The following is a 15,514-nucleotide window of genomic DNA, read 5'->3' as shown; positions in this document are numbered from 1 at the left end:
TAGGTTGAAGTAGCTCAGAGGAAGTTTCCTTTGATTCGAGCAGCACCTTTTGACTGAAGCGGTAGTGTTTTCTATGACATCAGAGCATTGATTTAATATTCGGATTCGGTAAACACATGATGATCATTTTGGCCACCACTGTATACATTTTTTGTTTTGTGTCTTAATGTAAATAAAAGAGACTCTCTTGATATATTTCTTTTGTTTAGGTATTTCCTCATGTAATACCCACATGCTTCATGTTACATTTATGAATTTATGACTACTGCTCACTGTTGTGTGTGTAATTAACTGTAATAACATTTACTGAAAAGTCCAAATTGTTTCACTTTGAGGTAAAGGGAATAATTCAAGACAGTATAATAAAGGTCTCATGACAGTCAATGTCAAAATTAGCCAGTGTAGTAACTTTTTATGGCATATTATTGAAATGTCCATATTGTTTCTCTTTACTTGAGGCCAACATAATCATTCATGAGCCTGTTGTAAAGGCATTAGGCAGTGTAATAATGCTTCATGACATATTATTGAAATGTCCAAATTGTTTCACTTTACTTGAGGCCAACAAAATCATTCATGACAGTATAACAAAGGTCTCATGACAGTCAATGTCAAAACCTTCCGCATATGACAGTTTAATGTAATCTTACATAAATCGAAATAGTTTCTTTACATTTGATTATTAAGCCTACTATGACATGTTTATAAAAGGTCATGTTATTGGTTAATGTCAAGTCGACATAACCAAGACATCGACAAGATATTTTGTCTTCGTTAATGTCAGGTTGTCATAACAAAGACATCGACAAGTTATTTTGTCTCAGCTTATGCAAGGTTGTCATAACAAAGACATCGACAAGTTATTTTGTCTCAGCTTATGTCAGGTTGTCATAACAAAGACATCGACAAGTTATTTTGTCTCAGCTTATCTCAGGTTGTCATAACAAGGACATCTCATACAATGTCAATGTTGCATTAAACGTGACATAATTGACCGAATGACACTTTATGACAACAGTCATAACTATTCATAATGTTCATGACAGGTGTCATGTCATGGTTATGACAGTGTAATGACAGTCTTATGACCAGGGGCGTAGGAATGAGTTTAACATTGGGGGGGACACATAGCGGAAACCTGACAGATCCATTAATGTTTTGAACAGAAATATGTCATAAATTAACTACATTGAAAAAATTCACAAATATATTTTATTCTACAAAAAGATACATTTGTAAATGTAAAGGAAAACACATTTTGAATGGCAGTAATGAACTCATAAATATCAAATTAATTCTTTAATTGCACGCTCAATCATCCAGTTTTTTAGAACAAGAAGCGGTGACAAGACGCTGTGTTGCGCTTTCAAAATAAAATAAAATATTTTTCTCCCCCGGGTATAATTTTTTAGGTGGGACAAATGCGCCTGTCTCCATTATTGGAGGGGGCACGTCCCCTCCGTCCCCCCCGGTTCCTACGCCCTTGCTTATGACAGTCTTATGTATACACCTTCAAATAAAGTGTTACCAAAACTTTATATTTGGATTGTAAAACGTATGAAAATATAAATGAATGATCTTAATTTATTTTCCTTGGTAAGTGACTATGGTATAAGCGGGTTAATGCCCTTTGAGGTGTCAAAACATGTTTGATCGATCGCAATTAAAGGGGACTACTTTTTGAGGGAGATGAACTCAAACAGAGTATACATAAGCTTGCAATACGAATAAAAAAAGCATAATTATTAAAGTATTTGAACTGTTTTATTATGTTGGCAAGCAAGAAGTAGAACAAATGGGATAATCAGTCTTATTAAAAGGGTTTCTGCAACCAACCGCACAACAAGACATGATTGCGGCTCTTGACACTCTCGTCTCTTTCTGCCAACGACTTGCGCGTAGAGCGGGGAGTGACGTAGAGTGACGCAGACTGATAATCCCTCTATAGACATAATTATACATAAATTCTGTGACTGACTGACATGACCATAATAACTGTTATACTGAATACTTGTAGACAAGGAACCTTGTGATGTTGCTGTATAGTTTAAGAGAAAATGTCCTTTGAAAACCTCACGTATGCATATTTTGGAGGTTGGAAATTGCATTATGTTAGCACTTTGAAGTGAGGTATAGACACAATTATACAACACAAACGTAGGTGAAGGCTTTTATTTTGAAAACGTTGCGAGATACCACACAAACGCTGTTTAAGTCGTTTAGAGTACGGGCGCACGAAGATTTGTGGCTGGTTTAACCGCGGATGAACGAATGACGGCTGACTTGACTGAAGTCTTCTGTATGGTATCATATCGCCCGCTTATCATCAGAACACATCCATTTATTCCTTTACCATGAAATATATAAATTAAAACACAAGTATTTATTTTCAACAATGACTTAGATAATAGAATGTAGGCTGTATGTATATTATATTATATATTATAATATTGTTATATTAAGAACAGAAAACGTCCCTTCTTTAAGGGCAGTTGACGTCACTTCCGGGATTGGATCAGTTGGTTTGTTATCAACAAGATAATTCAAAGTGGAAATCAAAGGTATGTTGACGGAATGGCCTCATGCTTCGTAAACAGCACATAGTAACAATACCATGTTGGTTGTATTGGTCGTAAAGGCTTTAGAGGTTATTTCATATTGGTGATCGTGTTGTCGGTCTTATTCTGAGATGCTGCGGGGTCATCTCCAGATGGTGGAGTAGAGCCTCTGGATGTGGTTCGGTTAATGTGGTTCTTTTGATGTGGTTCTACAACCCATTTGCTCAGTTTGTTCCCCCTTATCGCCTACACGTAATCGCTTAAAGATAAGTGTCATCATTTCAATGTTATAACCATAGACCATCAGATGACAATGAAGTGTCATTATATCAGGAAGGACGTTATATTATATAACATTATTACATTAAACATTATTCAGGAAGGACGTTACATTATATTACATTATTACATTATATATACATATACATTAAAGCTATAGCTACACTGGGAGACATAGGCCTGATGTGATGGTTTATTTTTTGTGGGACACTGGGATACAGAGGCCTGATGTGATGGTTTATCATGGGATCTGTGGGACACTGGGAGACATAGGCCTGATGTGATGGTTTATTATAAGATTTTTGGGACACTGGGATACATAGGCCTGATGTGGTGGTTTATTATCTGTGGGATATAGAGGCCGGATGTGATGGTTTATTATGGGATCTGTGGCCTGATGTGATGGTTTATTATGGGATCTTTGGCTTGATGTGATGTTTATTATTGGATCTTAGGCCTTATGTGATGGTTTATTATGGGATATGTGGGGACCAGATGCTAACAAAATAACAATGTAGGCCCAGTGGTGCAGATGTCATGGTTCAATGGATTGTTTCAGTAAATGTAGGATTCATCAGTAAATTAGCCGAAGTCGAAAAGAAAATCCATCGGTGTGTATCAAAACAATGTTCAAGACATCTCTGATAATTTGTGCTCCTATTTGACTGTGACTTGCTTCACACTAAGAAAAATGTATTGCACCAGCCATGGTCAGTCTAATGACATTACAGAATCTGGCTAGAGAAATAAAAAATAATGTAACAAAAATAGTGAATTATTCCTGGAGTCATTGTGGAATCCATCTTTTTAGAAGTTCTTTAAACGTCAAATGCTTGACCTTTGAACTTATTCACGTTACAGCGCCATGTACTGAATATAGGTGTTCATTGAAAGCCACTTGGCTTCTCCTCACCCTATAGCCTGTCCTGAGACTAACAGCCGACCACAGGGGGAATCACATCTTCTGGAGACCTCTTCACTCCTGACCTCGTCTTCACCAAACAGCCACGCTGGAGTAAGAATGAATGAAACTATAGACTATAGTTCTACAGTTGACCAATTAGGGGTCCTACGAATGACGTAGGAACCCTATAGTTTTTACTAGTATTATTAGGGGTCCTACGAAATCCTTAGGAAACCTATTGTTTTTGTTAGTATTATTATTATTATTATTATTATTATTATTATTAGGGGTCCTACGAAAACAGTAGGAACCCTATTGTAATCATTAGTTTTATTAAGGGTACTACGAAATCTGTAGGAACCCTATTGTAATCGTTAGTATTATTATTTTCCTGACTTTTTGGCTCCAAAAGCTTTTTGGGCCAGAATAACACATAGGTGGCGCTATAACAAGGCCTGGAAGTTCAGCATTTCAACAGGCTGCCATTACCACTAGGAAGGTGCAATATGCATGAAATTATGTTATACTTGAACTATTCTTCATGATTAACAACTTTGAAATCGCAACCCAACATATTTGCTGCCGGATATGGTAAAAGCTGCAAACTCAGCACACATTTACCTGGTGACTGTGGGACTATATGGTGTAAAATTCATAGCAATAAGGCGAAAGACAGCAGAGATATACATTTTAAAGTGAAATACATGCATATGTTAACACCTCTACAACACGTTTGAACAGCTCTAACATTGTGTCCAAAACAGGTTGGCCCAGCTGTCGAATATGGCTATTAAGAGGAGATGACATAGTATACAAATGCCAAATTTGAAGACTATATCTAAAAAAACTAACAAAAACATTTGTTTGAAGTTCTCCTTTCTGAACCGTGGCCTCTCTACAGTTTTATTATTGTTAGGCTGTTCCATAGTCATGTGACTAGATCTACAGATGTATTCTCATTGTTGTTATGTGTGTCTGTTCCATATTAGGCTTATATCCTTACCCCAAACCTCTTCTTCCAGGTCTTGCTTCTCATAAGCATTCCAATAGAATGAATAAATCTGTGAATGAATATATATATAGATAACTATGTGAATAAATGTCCCTCACACAGGCCCTCTGTGCAAAAGCGCAAGCGGACCGTGAGCAGTGACAGTGGGCAGGTTGTGGTGTTGACCTCTGCAGGTGAGATACTCAATGAGCTGTAGGCACATATATAAGAACTAGCAGACTGACGATCAGTGTCTGGTACTTCCTGAAAGTTGGCTATTTGGACCTGCTACTATATACAAATCACTTACAATGGAGGCTTTCATCTGTAATGAGATTGATTAGATAGAATAATGAATGATGCATTTTTTCTTATAGTTGGTGGAATATATAACATTGGATTCATATTATGAATGTACCTTATAGTATATGGTAATATGACCCCTTGGATATTTTAGGTAAACAACTAAATAATTGATGCTGCTTTACAACAGAGATAACAGCTTCCGTGTTTCTACTGGGCTAGTCCAGAAATATTCAGACTAACCAAAGCACCGTTCTATGAAGTTTAGTATTCCTTCTGCCCCTCTGTTCAGAGGGACACCAACATCAGGGGGTGGCTCCAAACTGAGCCCTAGACCTTTCCTTCCCTCTTGTGTTGCTGCCCAGGCCAGGGAGAAGCTGCCATGTTAGAACAGGGAGCCACACACACGGACCACGAGAGGGGTCGGACCTTTATGGAGGCCATCAGCGAGAAGTACAGCCCCGAGAACTTCCCCTACCGCCGGGGGCCCGGCATGGGGGTGGTGGTGGTACCGGTGGTCGCCCCCCAGGGCTCCCCTATAAGAGGTAGGGAACAGGGCCTGATCTCAATTTTAATGGGCCCTGGCCCATGTTGTTTGAATATTCTTAATTTCACACTGCCAGTGTGAAATTAAGAATAGGCCTACAAAAGGTATGCAAAATTACAAATAGTGACGGCAAGGTTTCCATTCAAATCCTTCAATCAACATTTGTAGACTCGGGGTTGCATTTTAAACCATTGTGGTCTCCTTACTGGTTGTGTTTCTCTTAGTTCTTACCCCATTTATTTTCCCAAATTTCCATATATCATGTTTAATTTTACCCAATGGCATCCATTGCAATGACAATGTTTATTCATCTCTCCTGTTTGTCTTTTATCTTTCCTGTCTATAAACACATATGAGAGTAAATGTGTCCCGTTTCCTGCAGACCGGCTGAACCTGCCCAGTATCCTGGTGTTGAACGGTAGTGGGATCTCCCATGCTGGGGACCAGGGCGAGATCGCAGCCTTCTGTGCTCACGTCATTGAGCTGGACCTGTCTCATAACACGCTCCAGGACTGGAGGGAGGTAACGACACACTTAAACACAACGACACGTTTGACTTTCAATTGAATCAGGTAAGCCTCATTGAGATCACTTACAGGTGAGGCCTGACCAAGTGCAATTTACTCCGTTGAGTTCACTACTAACCAGGACTCTCTCAACCCAGTATCTGAGTGCCGCTGGCTTTGCCCCCCCTCCCCCCCGCTACTATCTCGGGTGTGTCTGCAGATCAGTAAGATTGTCTCTAACATCCCCAACTTGGACTTCCTCAACCTGAGCTTCAACCCACTGGCGAGCGTAGCGCTGGGGCCTGTCTGCGGCGAGGCCTTCTGTGGTGTGCGGCGTCTGGTGCTCAACAACACACAGGTGTCCTGGGACACGGTCTTCACCCTCACACGAGACATGCCTGAGTAAGACCTACACAAAAGCGTAACAAAGCGCTCATTGGTGGGCTTCTCGGATTGGTTTTAGGGCATATAAAACCAAAAATAGAACCATGTGAAATTAAATTACACAAGAGTATTTGGTTTTGGATAGTGGCTTGTTTGCAGAGCTATGGCTAAAGATTTGGCCATTTTCATATATTTCTTATGTTATGTTGATTTAAGTATAGGGTTCTTGTTTTCTTGTTGTTGTCTCTGTTGTTCTATACGGTTTACTTCAAGCCTCCCTCTCTGTAAAATGGATAAGTCCTTTCAGATCAGCATGTTTAATAATAGGGGAGTATTTTCCACAACAGGACCTACCTAAAACCGACCCTAATTGGCACAACGTACAATCAATTACTGAATTCCTTTCAAGCGTTTTACCTCATATTTTCTCTCATTCTCTCAGTATTTGTAAATTCTACTCTAGGGGGCGTCACATCCCATCCTGTTCTAACCTAGTTTCCTCCGCTAGACTTGAGGAGCTGTTCCTGTGCCGCAACAAGTACAACAGTGTGCTGGCTGATGCCGCGCCCTGCCCTACGCTGCGCCTGTTGCACATCACCGACAACAGTCTCCAGGACTGGGAGGAGGTACGCAAGTTGGGCTCCATCTTCCCCAGCCTGGACACCCTTGTGATGGCCAACAACAACCTGGCATCCATACAGGACAGTGGGGTGGTCCTGGAGGCCCTCTTTCCCAACCTGCGCAGCATCAACCTGCACAACTCAGGTCAGGAGCGATGGAGATTACAGCCCTTTAGTTTGCTGTTGCTTATCCTATGGTTTAGGGCATAAATATTCGTTTGTTGCCAAAGTGTTGACACAAATTGACCATGGATCAGTTCATTTCATAGCATTTAGCGAGGTCTTTGTTGGCTTGTTGAGCTTGTTTATGTGTCCCTTCCTCCCAGGTCTAAACCGGTGGGAGGACATCGAGAAGCTCAACTCCTTTCCTAAACTGGAGGAGGTGCGTCTGCAGGGCATCCCCCTGCTACAAACCTACACCAACACAGAGAGACGCAGCCTCATGGTCGCTCAGTGAGTACCCTCTAGAGACCTGCTGCAGACCTACACCAACACAGAGGGACGGAGCCTCATGGTCACTCAGTGAGTACCCTCTAGAGACCTGCTGCAGACCTACACCAACACAGAGAGACGCAGCCTCATGGTTGCTCAGTGAGTACCCTCTAGAGACCTTCTGCAGACCTACACCAACACAGAGAGAGGCAGCTTCATGGTCGATCAGTGAGTACCCTCTAGAGACCTGCTGCAGACCTACACCAACACAGAGAGACACAGCCTCGTGGTCACTCAGTGAGTACCAGAGATGGGACAAAGTCACTGTTCGGCAAGTCCCAAGTATGTCCCAAGTCTTAGCAGTCAAGTCCGAGTCGAGTCCAAAGTCCAGACAGGGAAAGGCAAGTCGAGTCCAAGTCAAAGTCACACCAAAGCCAAGTCGAGTCCAAGTCCAAGTCCCAAACTTTTTCAAGTCCAAGTCACCATGTATTTTTACTTAGTAATGTCATTATTAGGCTATTGATCATAATTTCAACATATCACTCTAATGTACAGTCATTTCTTATCAATATATTTAATATGTTAATTGTTTCTGTCTTCAAATGTGTTATGATATGCGCATGCGCCGAAATCTTATGTTGTTAAAAGTAGCCCAATAGGGTGGGAAAACCGCCCAATATGGCAACACTGCCTGAACGTCCTCAAAATGTAGCCCAATAGGGCGGTACAAAAAGCCCAATCTGGCAACACTGCTGAACGTCCTCACATCCAGCGTAAACGTAAATCAATGAGACCAACTGAAACGAAGCCGATATGAAACTTAAACTGTGATTCTGAAGAAAGCATAAATGATATCGAAATTCTGTTTAGATATTATTGAAGATACGAGTGTGTAGATTTGTTACATTTTTTGAACAAAGGTAAAGGGTTGAACAATGATTTAGTTACGATGTCTTAAGTGTCAGAGGCTGGCCAGACGGCTTCAATGGGACCAACTCAAAACACAGCCGATATGAAACTAAAACTGTTATTCTGAATAAAGTATAAACAATATCGAAATTTCGTTTTGATATTATTGAAGTGTAGATTTGTCTTCGCTCGCTGTTTTTTTTTCATCTTCACGGAAGTGAATGCATCTTGGGTGTCTAGCCCACTAGGCGGGAAATAGGTTAGATATCTAAAATCTTTTTTGACTCAAGACATGTCGAGTCATTACAAGTCAAAGAGGCAAAGTCTGAGTCAAGTCTCAAGTCAATAGCAGTCAAGTCTAAGTCGAGTCGCAAGTCATGCGTAATTTTGTCAAGTAGAGTCTGAAGTCATCAAAATCATGACTCAAGTCTGACTCGAGTCCAAGTCATGTGACTCGAGTCCACATCTCTGGTGAGTACCGTCTAGAGACCTGTTGCAGACCTACACCAACACAGAGAGATGCAGCATCATGGTCGCTCAGTGAGTACCCTCTAGAGACCTGCTGCAGACCTACACCCACACAGAGAGACGCAGCCTCATGGTCGTGAGTACAGGGACAGGGTCAGAACAACACATTTAAACACAGTGTGATGCTTACCCTAACCCTAACCCTAATTCTAATGTCTTGGTTGTCAATGGGGTTTCTGTAAATGTATTACCAATTTTGATCTTCAAGCTTCATAGGAAGAAGCAGCAAGCGGCATAACTGTGGTCATAAAAGATTCCAGGGCACATCAAAAAGAGTAGGGGATTCCCTGGTTGCTGTGCATCACCCAAGTGGGTGCTACACATTGGTGGTGGATAGTGAGGTCCTCCCCTTCACTGTAAAGTGTCTTTGAGTGTCCAGAAAAGCGCTATATGAATTCAATCAATAGGGGCTCAAGCAGCGAAGCTGCGAGACAACCTATTGTTTTCGTACGTTTTCCTATTATTTGAGGTAGCTAGCTCCAACAGGTCAAAGTTGACCTTGCACCACCAACAGGTCAAAGTTGGATATGCATTCATGTTTATAACTTTCGACCCATTCATCCAATATTCACAAACAAGGTATCATTGGATTCCTTGATCCAAGCCGAGTTCAATGCACCCTATGTTGTTGCTTTGCGCCATGATGGATTTTCCGCCATCTTGGTTTATGTCAAAAACTTTCAAAATGCATCTCTTATCACAAATTTTGTCCAATCATCTCGAATCTTGGCACACTTGATCTTCAGGCCGTGCTTGATAAAAAATATCTAACTGCATTTTCAAATTCAAAACCGTTTGACCGTGACAGCCAATCCGCGAAGCCGCCAAACAGGAAGTAAGCCGATTTCTCAGCAGCCCTTTGACATATTAAAACCAAACTTGGTGACCTCATCATGGTGACACTCAATAAATTTGGTGACCTTTGACCTCTAGGGGGTGCTGTTTTTAATGTCGATGTGTTTTAACTCCTCTCTCTTCACATGAGTATATTTCAAACTTATTTTCAATGTCTGGTGATACTGTCAGACCGCCCCATGTAGCTAGTAAATTATTAATCACGGAAATATCCGCGACAACCAATCAAATATGACCACAAAGCCGCCAAACAGGAAATACGCCAATATCTCAGCAGCCCTTTGACATATCATGACCATACTTGGTACATAGACCCATGACATCATCATGGGGACACTCAATGAATTTGGTGACCATTGACCTCTAGGGGGTGCTATAATTAATGAAGATGCCTTTTAACTCCTCTCTCTTCACATGAGTATATTTCAAACTTATTTTCAATGTCTGGTGATACTGTCAGACCGCCCCATATAGCTAATAAAATATTTCCCATGGCAACATCAGAAATTGGCCGCCATGTTGAAAGTTGTCAATATCAATATTACATATCCACAGGCCACAAATTATGTCCAATCATCATAAAACTTGCCATATATGATTAGACCAAGCTGAACAAATGTGCTAAACAGCTTTTTCAAATTTAAAACCGTTTGGCCGTGAGAGCCAATCAAACTTGACGGCAAAGCCGCCAAACAGGAAGTAAGCCTGTTGTCAGCATCTCTTTAACATATCATAGTCTAACTTAGAACATAGACTCATGACATCATTCTGGGGACATCCAAACAATTTGGTGATCTTTGACCTCAGGGGGACGTCAAACAGGAAGTGAGCTCATTTCTCTGCAAGGCCTTCATGCATCCAAACCAAACTTGGCTCATAGTCTTATGACCCTATCCTGACGATGCCCAAATAATTTGGTGCCATTTGACTTTCCGGGGTGCGTATTTTCGTTGTCATAACCATTAGCCAAAAGCATTCATTGTCAGTAAATTATATCTAACCATATGCATTTTATCATGGTCATCATATACTGTATTATATAAAACTGATAACATATCAATCATATTAAATCATCATGTCAATCTGTCATACAAGCATACAATTAGAACACTACTTCATTCATATCAATGTTAGTTGCGCTGAACAGCGCTCATTAAAGGGTAGACACTGCACTCGTGTGGCGACAAGCGGTACTTAATGTATAATGCAACAATGACTATATTTACCATATCGCCCAATTTACAATATAAACTGCAATTCTAACTGGATTAGATGCTTCATGAACCACCTCCAGAACGGATGCTTGTTTACATTGCTTCTCTGTTAGGGATATTATTCCGAATACCCCTATGTATTTGTTTCATTTGTCGGGCAGACTGTAATGCGCCCTTACCTCTAGGTGGGGTCATTTTTCCATTTGGTAAACATTGACGCGTACTCGCATAATGCTCTAGTTCATTCCACCAGCTGTCGTTATTACCGATTACCGAAACCGTCGTCATGTAGCCACCCAGCCGATTACGTCCATCCGGCAGAATTAGTTTATCGAGTCCCATTATGCTTGACACCGACATTGCTGCTTGCAGCTATATTTATTATTATTATTGTTATAAGTTATATTGGATCTTCCTATCAACCCCCTAATAGGGGAAATCGAATAAAATATAAACACTATTATTTGTACAAATGTTAAGTGCTTGAATACATTTTGACACACCAGTGTTTCCTCTATATGCATTCAGCAGCGGCGCACCGCTGCTGAAAGCACCGGAGACGTCAGTCGCAAAACCTGCGTCTCCGCGGGTACCCAAACCCGGTCAGGACTTCATGTGCCGTAAAGGGCTTATCACACTGGAGGCGTTTGTCGCACCTGCTGCATTCTCAATGGAGAAGCGAGCGGGCAGAGAGGAGGCGCAGCATCCTGTCGCTTCTGTGCTCGTCGAATGCATGCGCGCACACGTCGAAACAGTTGGTATGGTTGGGAATCACAATAAAATGTTACACTGAATTTGCAACCGCACATTGTATTTTCTGCTTCTATTATCTAAATATTAATTAGTAATTCAGGGGAAAAATCACATTGGAATGTTGATTTACGGTATGTGGCCCTAAAATATCTGGTGTGCCCCTAAAATTTTCAGTTAGGGCTGTCTAAGGCTGACTGTTGGTTGTTATGTCATATTTGGAAGCTCAATCTGTACATTTTTTCCCCAAAAACCTCAGCAGAAGTAACCATTTAAAGGGTTATTTTTCAACATTTTCTTTCAGGGGGGCATGCCCCCGGACCCCCCTAGTGTTGCTAGGTTACCAACTCACAGCACCACTGCTACAAAAGAATCTAGGGGAAACACTGCACACTACATCATCAAACATACATTTTTCCAAATGCACACTGCCCTGTGCCATGTGGGGGCACTGCATCTCAATATGGGCAAAGGAAGTGTATGACACCAGCACCCTTAGAGGCTTAGATTGTTGTTGTTGTTGTTGTTGTTGTTGTCTTATAGTGACCCAGGGCCCCGTTTCCCGAAAGCATCGTTAGCCTAAGTGCTTTGTGAAGTTCGTCATACAAGCATCGTACAGTTTTCACACCGTTTCCCGAAAGCATTGTTGCGTAACGAACGTCGTGACAACACTCGTAGCTAATGAGGGGTACTCATAGGGTGCTAAGAGCATCGTAACTATAGCCTCAGTGGATCACCAGCTGGACATTCAGTGGTATTGGATTAGTTTTAATCAAACACATCCAATACCACGGAATGTCCAGCTGGTGCATTTTCGCAATAGCCCAAAGACAGTGGTCACAGCCGATATATTACTCATAGACTACATTTAGATTTAAACTGCAAAGACAGAGACATGTTAGAAGTCAACAGCAACTTAATTTATTGCAGCAATTTAAAAATCCAAAAATACATGCGCAGCCGAAATGTACCGATCAAACGCCACGTCACAAGGCACCCTTTCACAAGCAGTGTTGGGAACGTTACTTCAAAAAAGTAATTAGTTATAGTTACTCACTACTTGTTCTAAAAAGTAACTGAGTTACTAACTGAATTACTCTACAATAAAAGTAACTAGTTACCATGGAAAGTAACTATTTGCGTTACTGTAAAAAAATTAAAAATTGAATTTTTCTGAGCAGTTTTCACTTGGCCTTAATGTGTTGAACTGCCCATTCAAGGCCCTGATATACTTCCAACTGAATTTTAATTTGCTATGTTGCAAAGGCTGTGGAACATCTGTCGAATATTACAGAAAATGCCAACTTTCCATCGGATTGCTCCGGACTTGCCATTTCTGCTGCTTTATCGAATCTGTTTGGTGTGTGCGTGTGCATGTGTGTGTGTGTAGCGCGCGTGTATGTAAAAACACTTGCTCTGATTGGCTACCATGAAACATGACTCATTAGCCAATCATAATCGCTTATCTCGTTGTTAACCCATCCGGTCTCCTCACTAGCAGTTTATGTTTGGAGCCAGGGGTGCGTTCGGATTACGCAGTTTATTCAATCAATTCATAGTAGCGCACTGCATTTAATTTACAGTAACGGTAACAGCGTTATAACAACGGAAAAAGTAATTAGTTAGATTACCCCGTTACTGAAAAAATAACGGCGTTACCTAACAACTTTCAAACAGCGTTAATACAACCGCTGATCACAACGCATATAATACAATCAAATGATTCCTTTGCTCTTATGTGGGAGGTCGCTTTCGAGCTTCACTTGCTGTCTCCCTCTGTTTTTAATTAAACCATCGTCGTGATGACCAATATAATGTCCTCATATTGATCAATGACAGAAGACATATTGTACATGAATCATGCTGAGACCAGTGGGTGTCGGAGAGTTTCTGCAGGCGTTTTTTGTTGCGATTGTTTGCCATAAGGCACTGTAGGTGCTTTGGTGAGGCTGTGATGAAGTTCACTATTTATTGGACTGTGTCTAGACAGTTATGAACATCCCTGACCTTAGTGAGTGCACAATCGCCCAGTTGAGAGTGTAAAACCGAGGGGGTAAAATCCCCCGTTCGTCACGGCGCGGGCTTTCTTGGTTCACTGGAGAAGGCGGGGCTGCGCACGTCTAGACCTCTTCGGAATAATTGGCATGTTTCCGAATGTTTTTCTTTTTTTACGAATGAAGACACCCGCATGCAAGAATGAGTTCACGTCTGAGTGTAGGCTACAAATGCGATAACTATTTACAAGTGCAAAAAAACAAAAACTTCTTTCACCGTCTTTGTTTAATGCGACTGCATCACCTTCTCTCCCATGATGATCAGCAGCTCGCGGATTTCACTTTCTCTCCAGTAAGAACTGCTCATGATGATATCGCTGCATTGTCTCTGTGGAGACAGTACAGCAAAACCTCTACCCAAGCCCCTCCCCCCCCTGGAACCGTGGAGCCGTCGCATTTACATCAGAATGAAACCCAATAAACCGCCAATATGTGTATGGTCCGGGAGGGTAAATTGGGGTGCTAGTTCAAGCAGGCAATTTACCTCGGGCAGTGTAAACATGCGGACCGTGCCGCGAAAAAGGCGTGCATAAGATGGCATATTTGGCAGTGTAAAAACGCCTATATGCCTCTGCGTTTGAATGGGTTAGGCTATGAATGAATGGAAAATTGCATTTTTAATGTTTACACCAAAGATTGTAGACTAGACAGTGCGCACCAAATGAAACCTTATGCGGAATCATAGAGAGTCTGCTCCCTTGCTGCGCAAAGCATGTTTCATGTTTTTAATATTTGTAGCATTCATATTGTAGTCTATAAAGAATAGACTACAATAATATGAATGCTACAAATCGTAGGATACTCTGCTGTTGAAATTGATGGGGAGATATTTTTTTGCTGCCACAAAATATACAGTTTCAACAACATTCCTGCGTCTCCCCCTCCTACAGAGCCCATTTCAACACCGTGTCAGTGGACAGTTACAAGCCTATGAATGTTGTTAGAGCAGTGCATGCGCGTTCATGTTAAGAGGAGTTTCGGGAAACGCTTAAAATAAATTTACAAAGGTTCGCAAGATCCTTTGTGAGAATGATCGCATGAGGGTGGATCCATCGTTATCGGGAAACGGGGCCCAGGATATGGGGGCCAGATATGTTTTTTTGGCCTTTTTGATGCGTAAAAATTTCTCTCTTCCTTCTGAGTATTATTATCCTTCCCATAGTGATTCTGCCGAGTCAAAACTAATATTGGGTTTCTACTTGACAGTGACTGTACATTTACCTTAAGGCATATTGATATCGTCACATCATGCATTTATTTCTTGTTGTCTTGCCAATGTCAACAGTACATTCACACAAACTTAATCAATACATTCATTCACTCTCAACAGACTTCCCTCAATCTCTTTGCTGAATGGCAGTGTGGTGAGTGTCGGTGAACGAGAAGACGCAGAGCGCTTTTTCATCCGTTATCACCTGGATTACCCAGAGGAAGAGCTCCCTTACAGGTAGACGCCTGGAGCAGCCCCAGCACCATTAAACTGTCAGACTGATGGTTCAAAACAACCTTCATGACCAGTGCTTTTGTCGGTGACGAGTAGAGCAGAATAGACCTGACTACTTACATCTGCGTCATGATGTCCACCACATAAATAACTTTGCAACTTCAACTTCCCTCGTTAAAATTTCACTTTGCCTCTTCTTTACTTTCTTCCGATGCGCAAAATCTTGATTATGCTTT

General features: G+C 41.3%; 1 protein-coding gene across 3 annotated transcripts in view; it reads left to right on the top strand.

The window, feature by feature from the left end:
- Positions 1-2,509: 2,509 nt before the first annotated feature.
- tbcela (tubulin folding cofactor E-like a) overlaps positions 2,510-15,514 on the top strand; it is a 34,833-nt gene continuing 21,828 nt past the window's right edge. Inside the window, exons 1-9 of one of the 3 annotated variants that reach the window (XM_079731603.1) lie at positions 2,510-2,561; positions 3,699-3,852; positions 4,856-4,926; positions 5,401-5,580; positions 5,965-6,104; positions 6,309-6,490; positions 6,981-7,237; positions 7,419-7,545; positions 15,165-15,281. In XM_079731603.1, coding sequence (XP_079587729.1) covers positions 5,418-5,580; positions 5,965-6,104; positions 6,309-6,490; positions 6,981-7,237; positions 7,419-7,545; positions 15,165-15,281 — 986 coding nt within the window. In that variant the 5' untranslated portion in view covers positions 2,510-2,561; positions 3,699-3,852; positions 4,856-4,926; positions 5,401-5,417. The remainder of the gene's footprint in view (positions 2,562-3,698; positions 3,853-4,855; positions 4,927-5,400; positions 5,581-5,964; positions 6,105-6,308; positions 6,491-6,980; positions 7,238-7,418; positions 7,546-15,164; positions 15,282-15,514) is intronic. The other 2 variants (XM_079731604.1, XM_079731602.1) reach the window with 2 other exon arrangements.

This window comes from Pollachius pollachius (genome assembly GCF_949987615.1).
Source record: "Pollachius pollachius genome assembly, chromosome: 3".
NCBI classification, from domain to species: domain Eukaryota; kingdom Metazoa; phylum Chordata; class Actinopteri; order Gadiformes; family Gadidae; genus Pollachius; species Pollachius pollachius.
The sequence above is the reverse complement of the archived record's forward strand: the minus strand, read 5'-3'. Positions and strand labels throughout refer to the sequence as shown.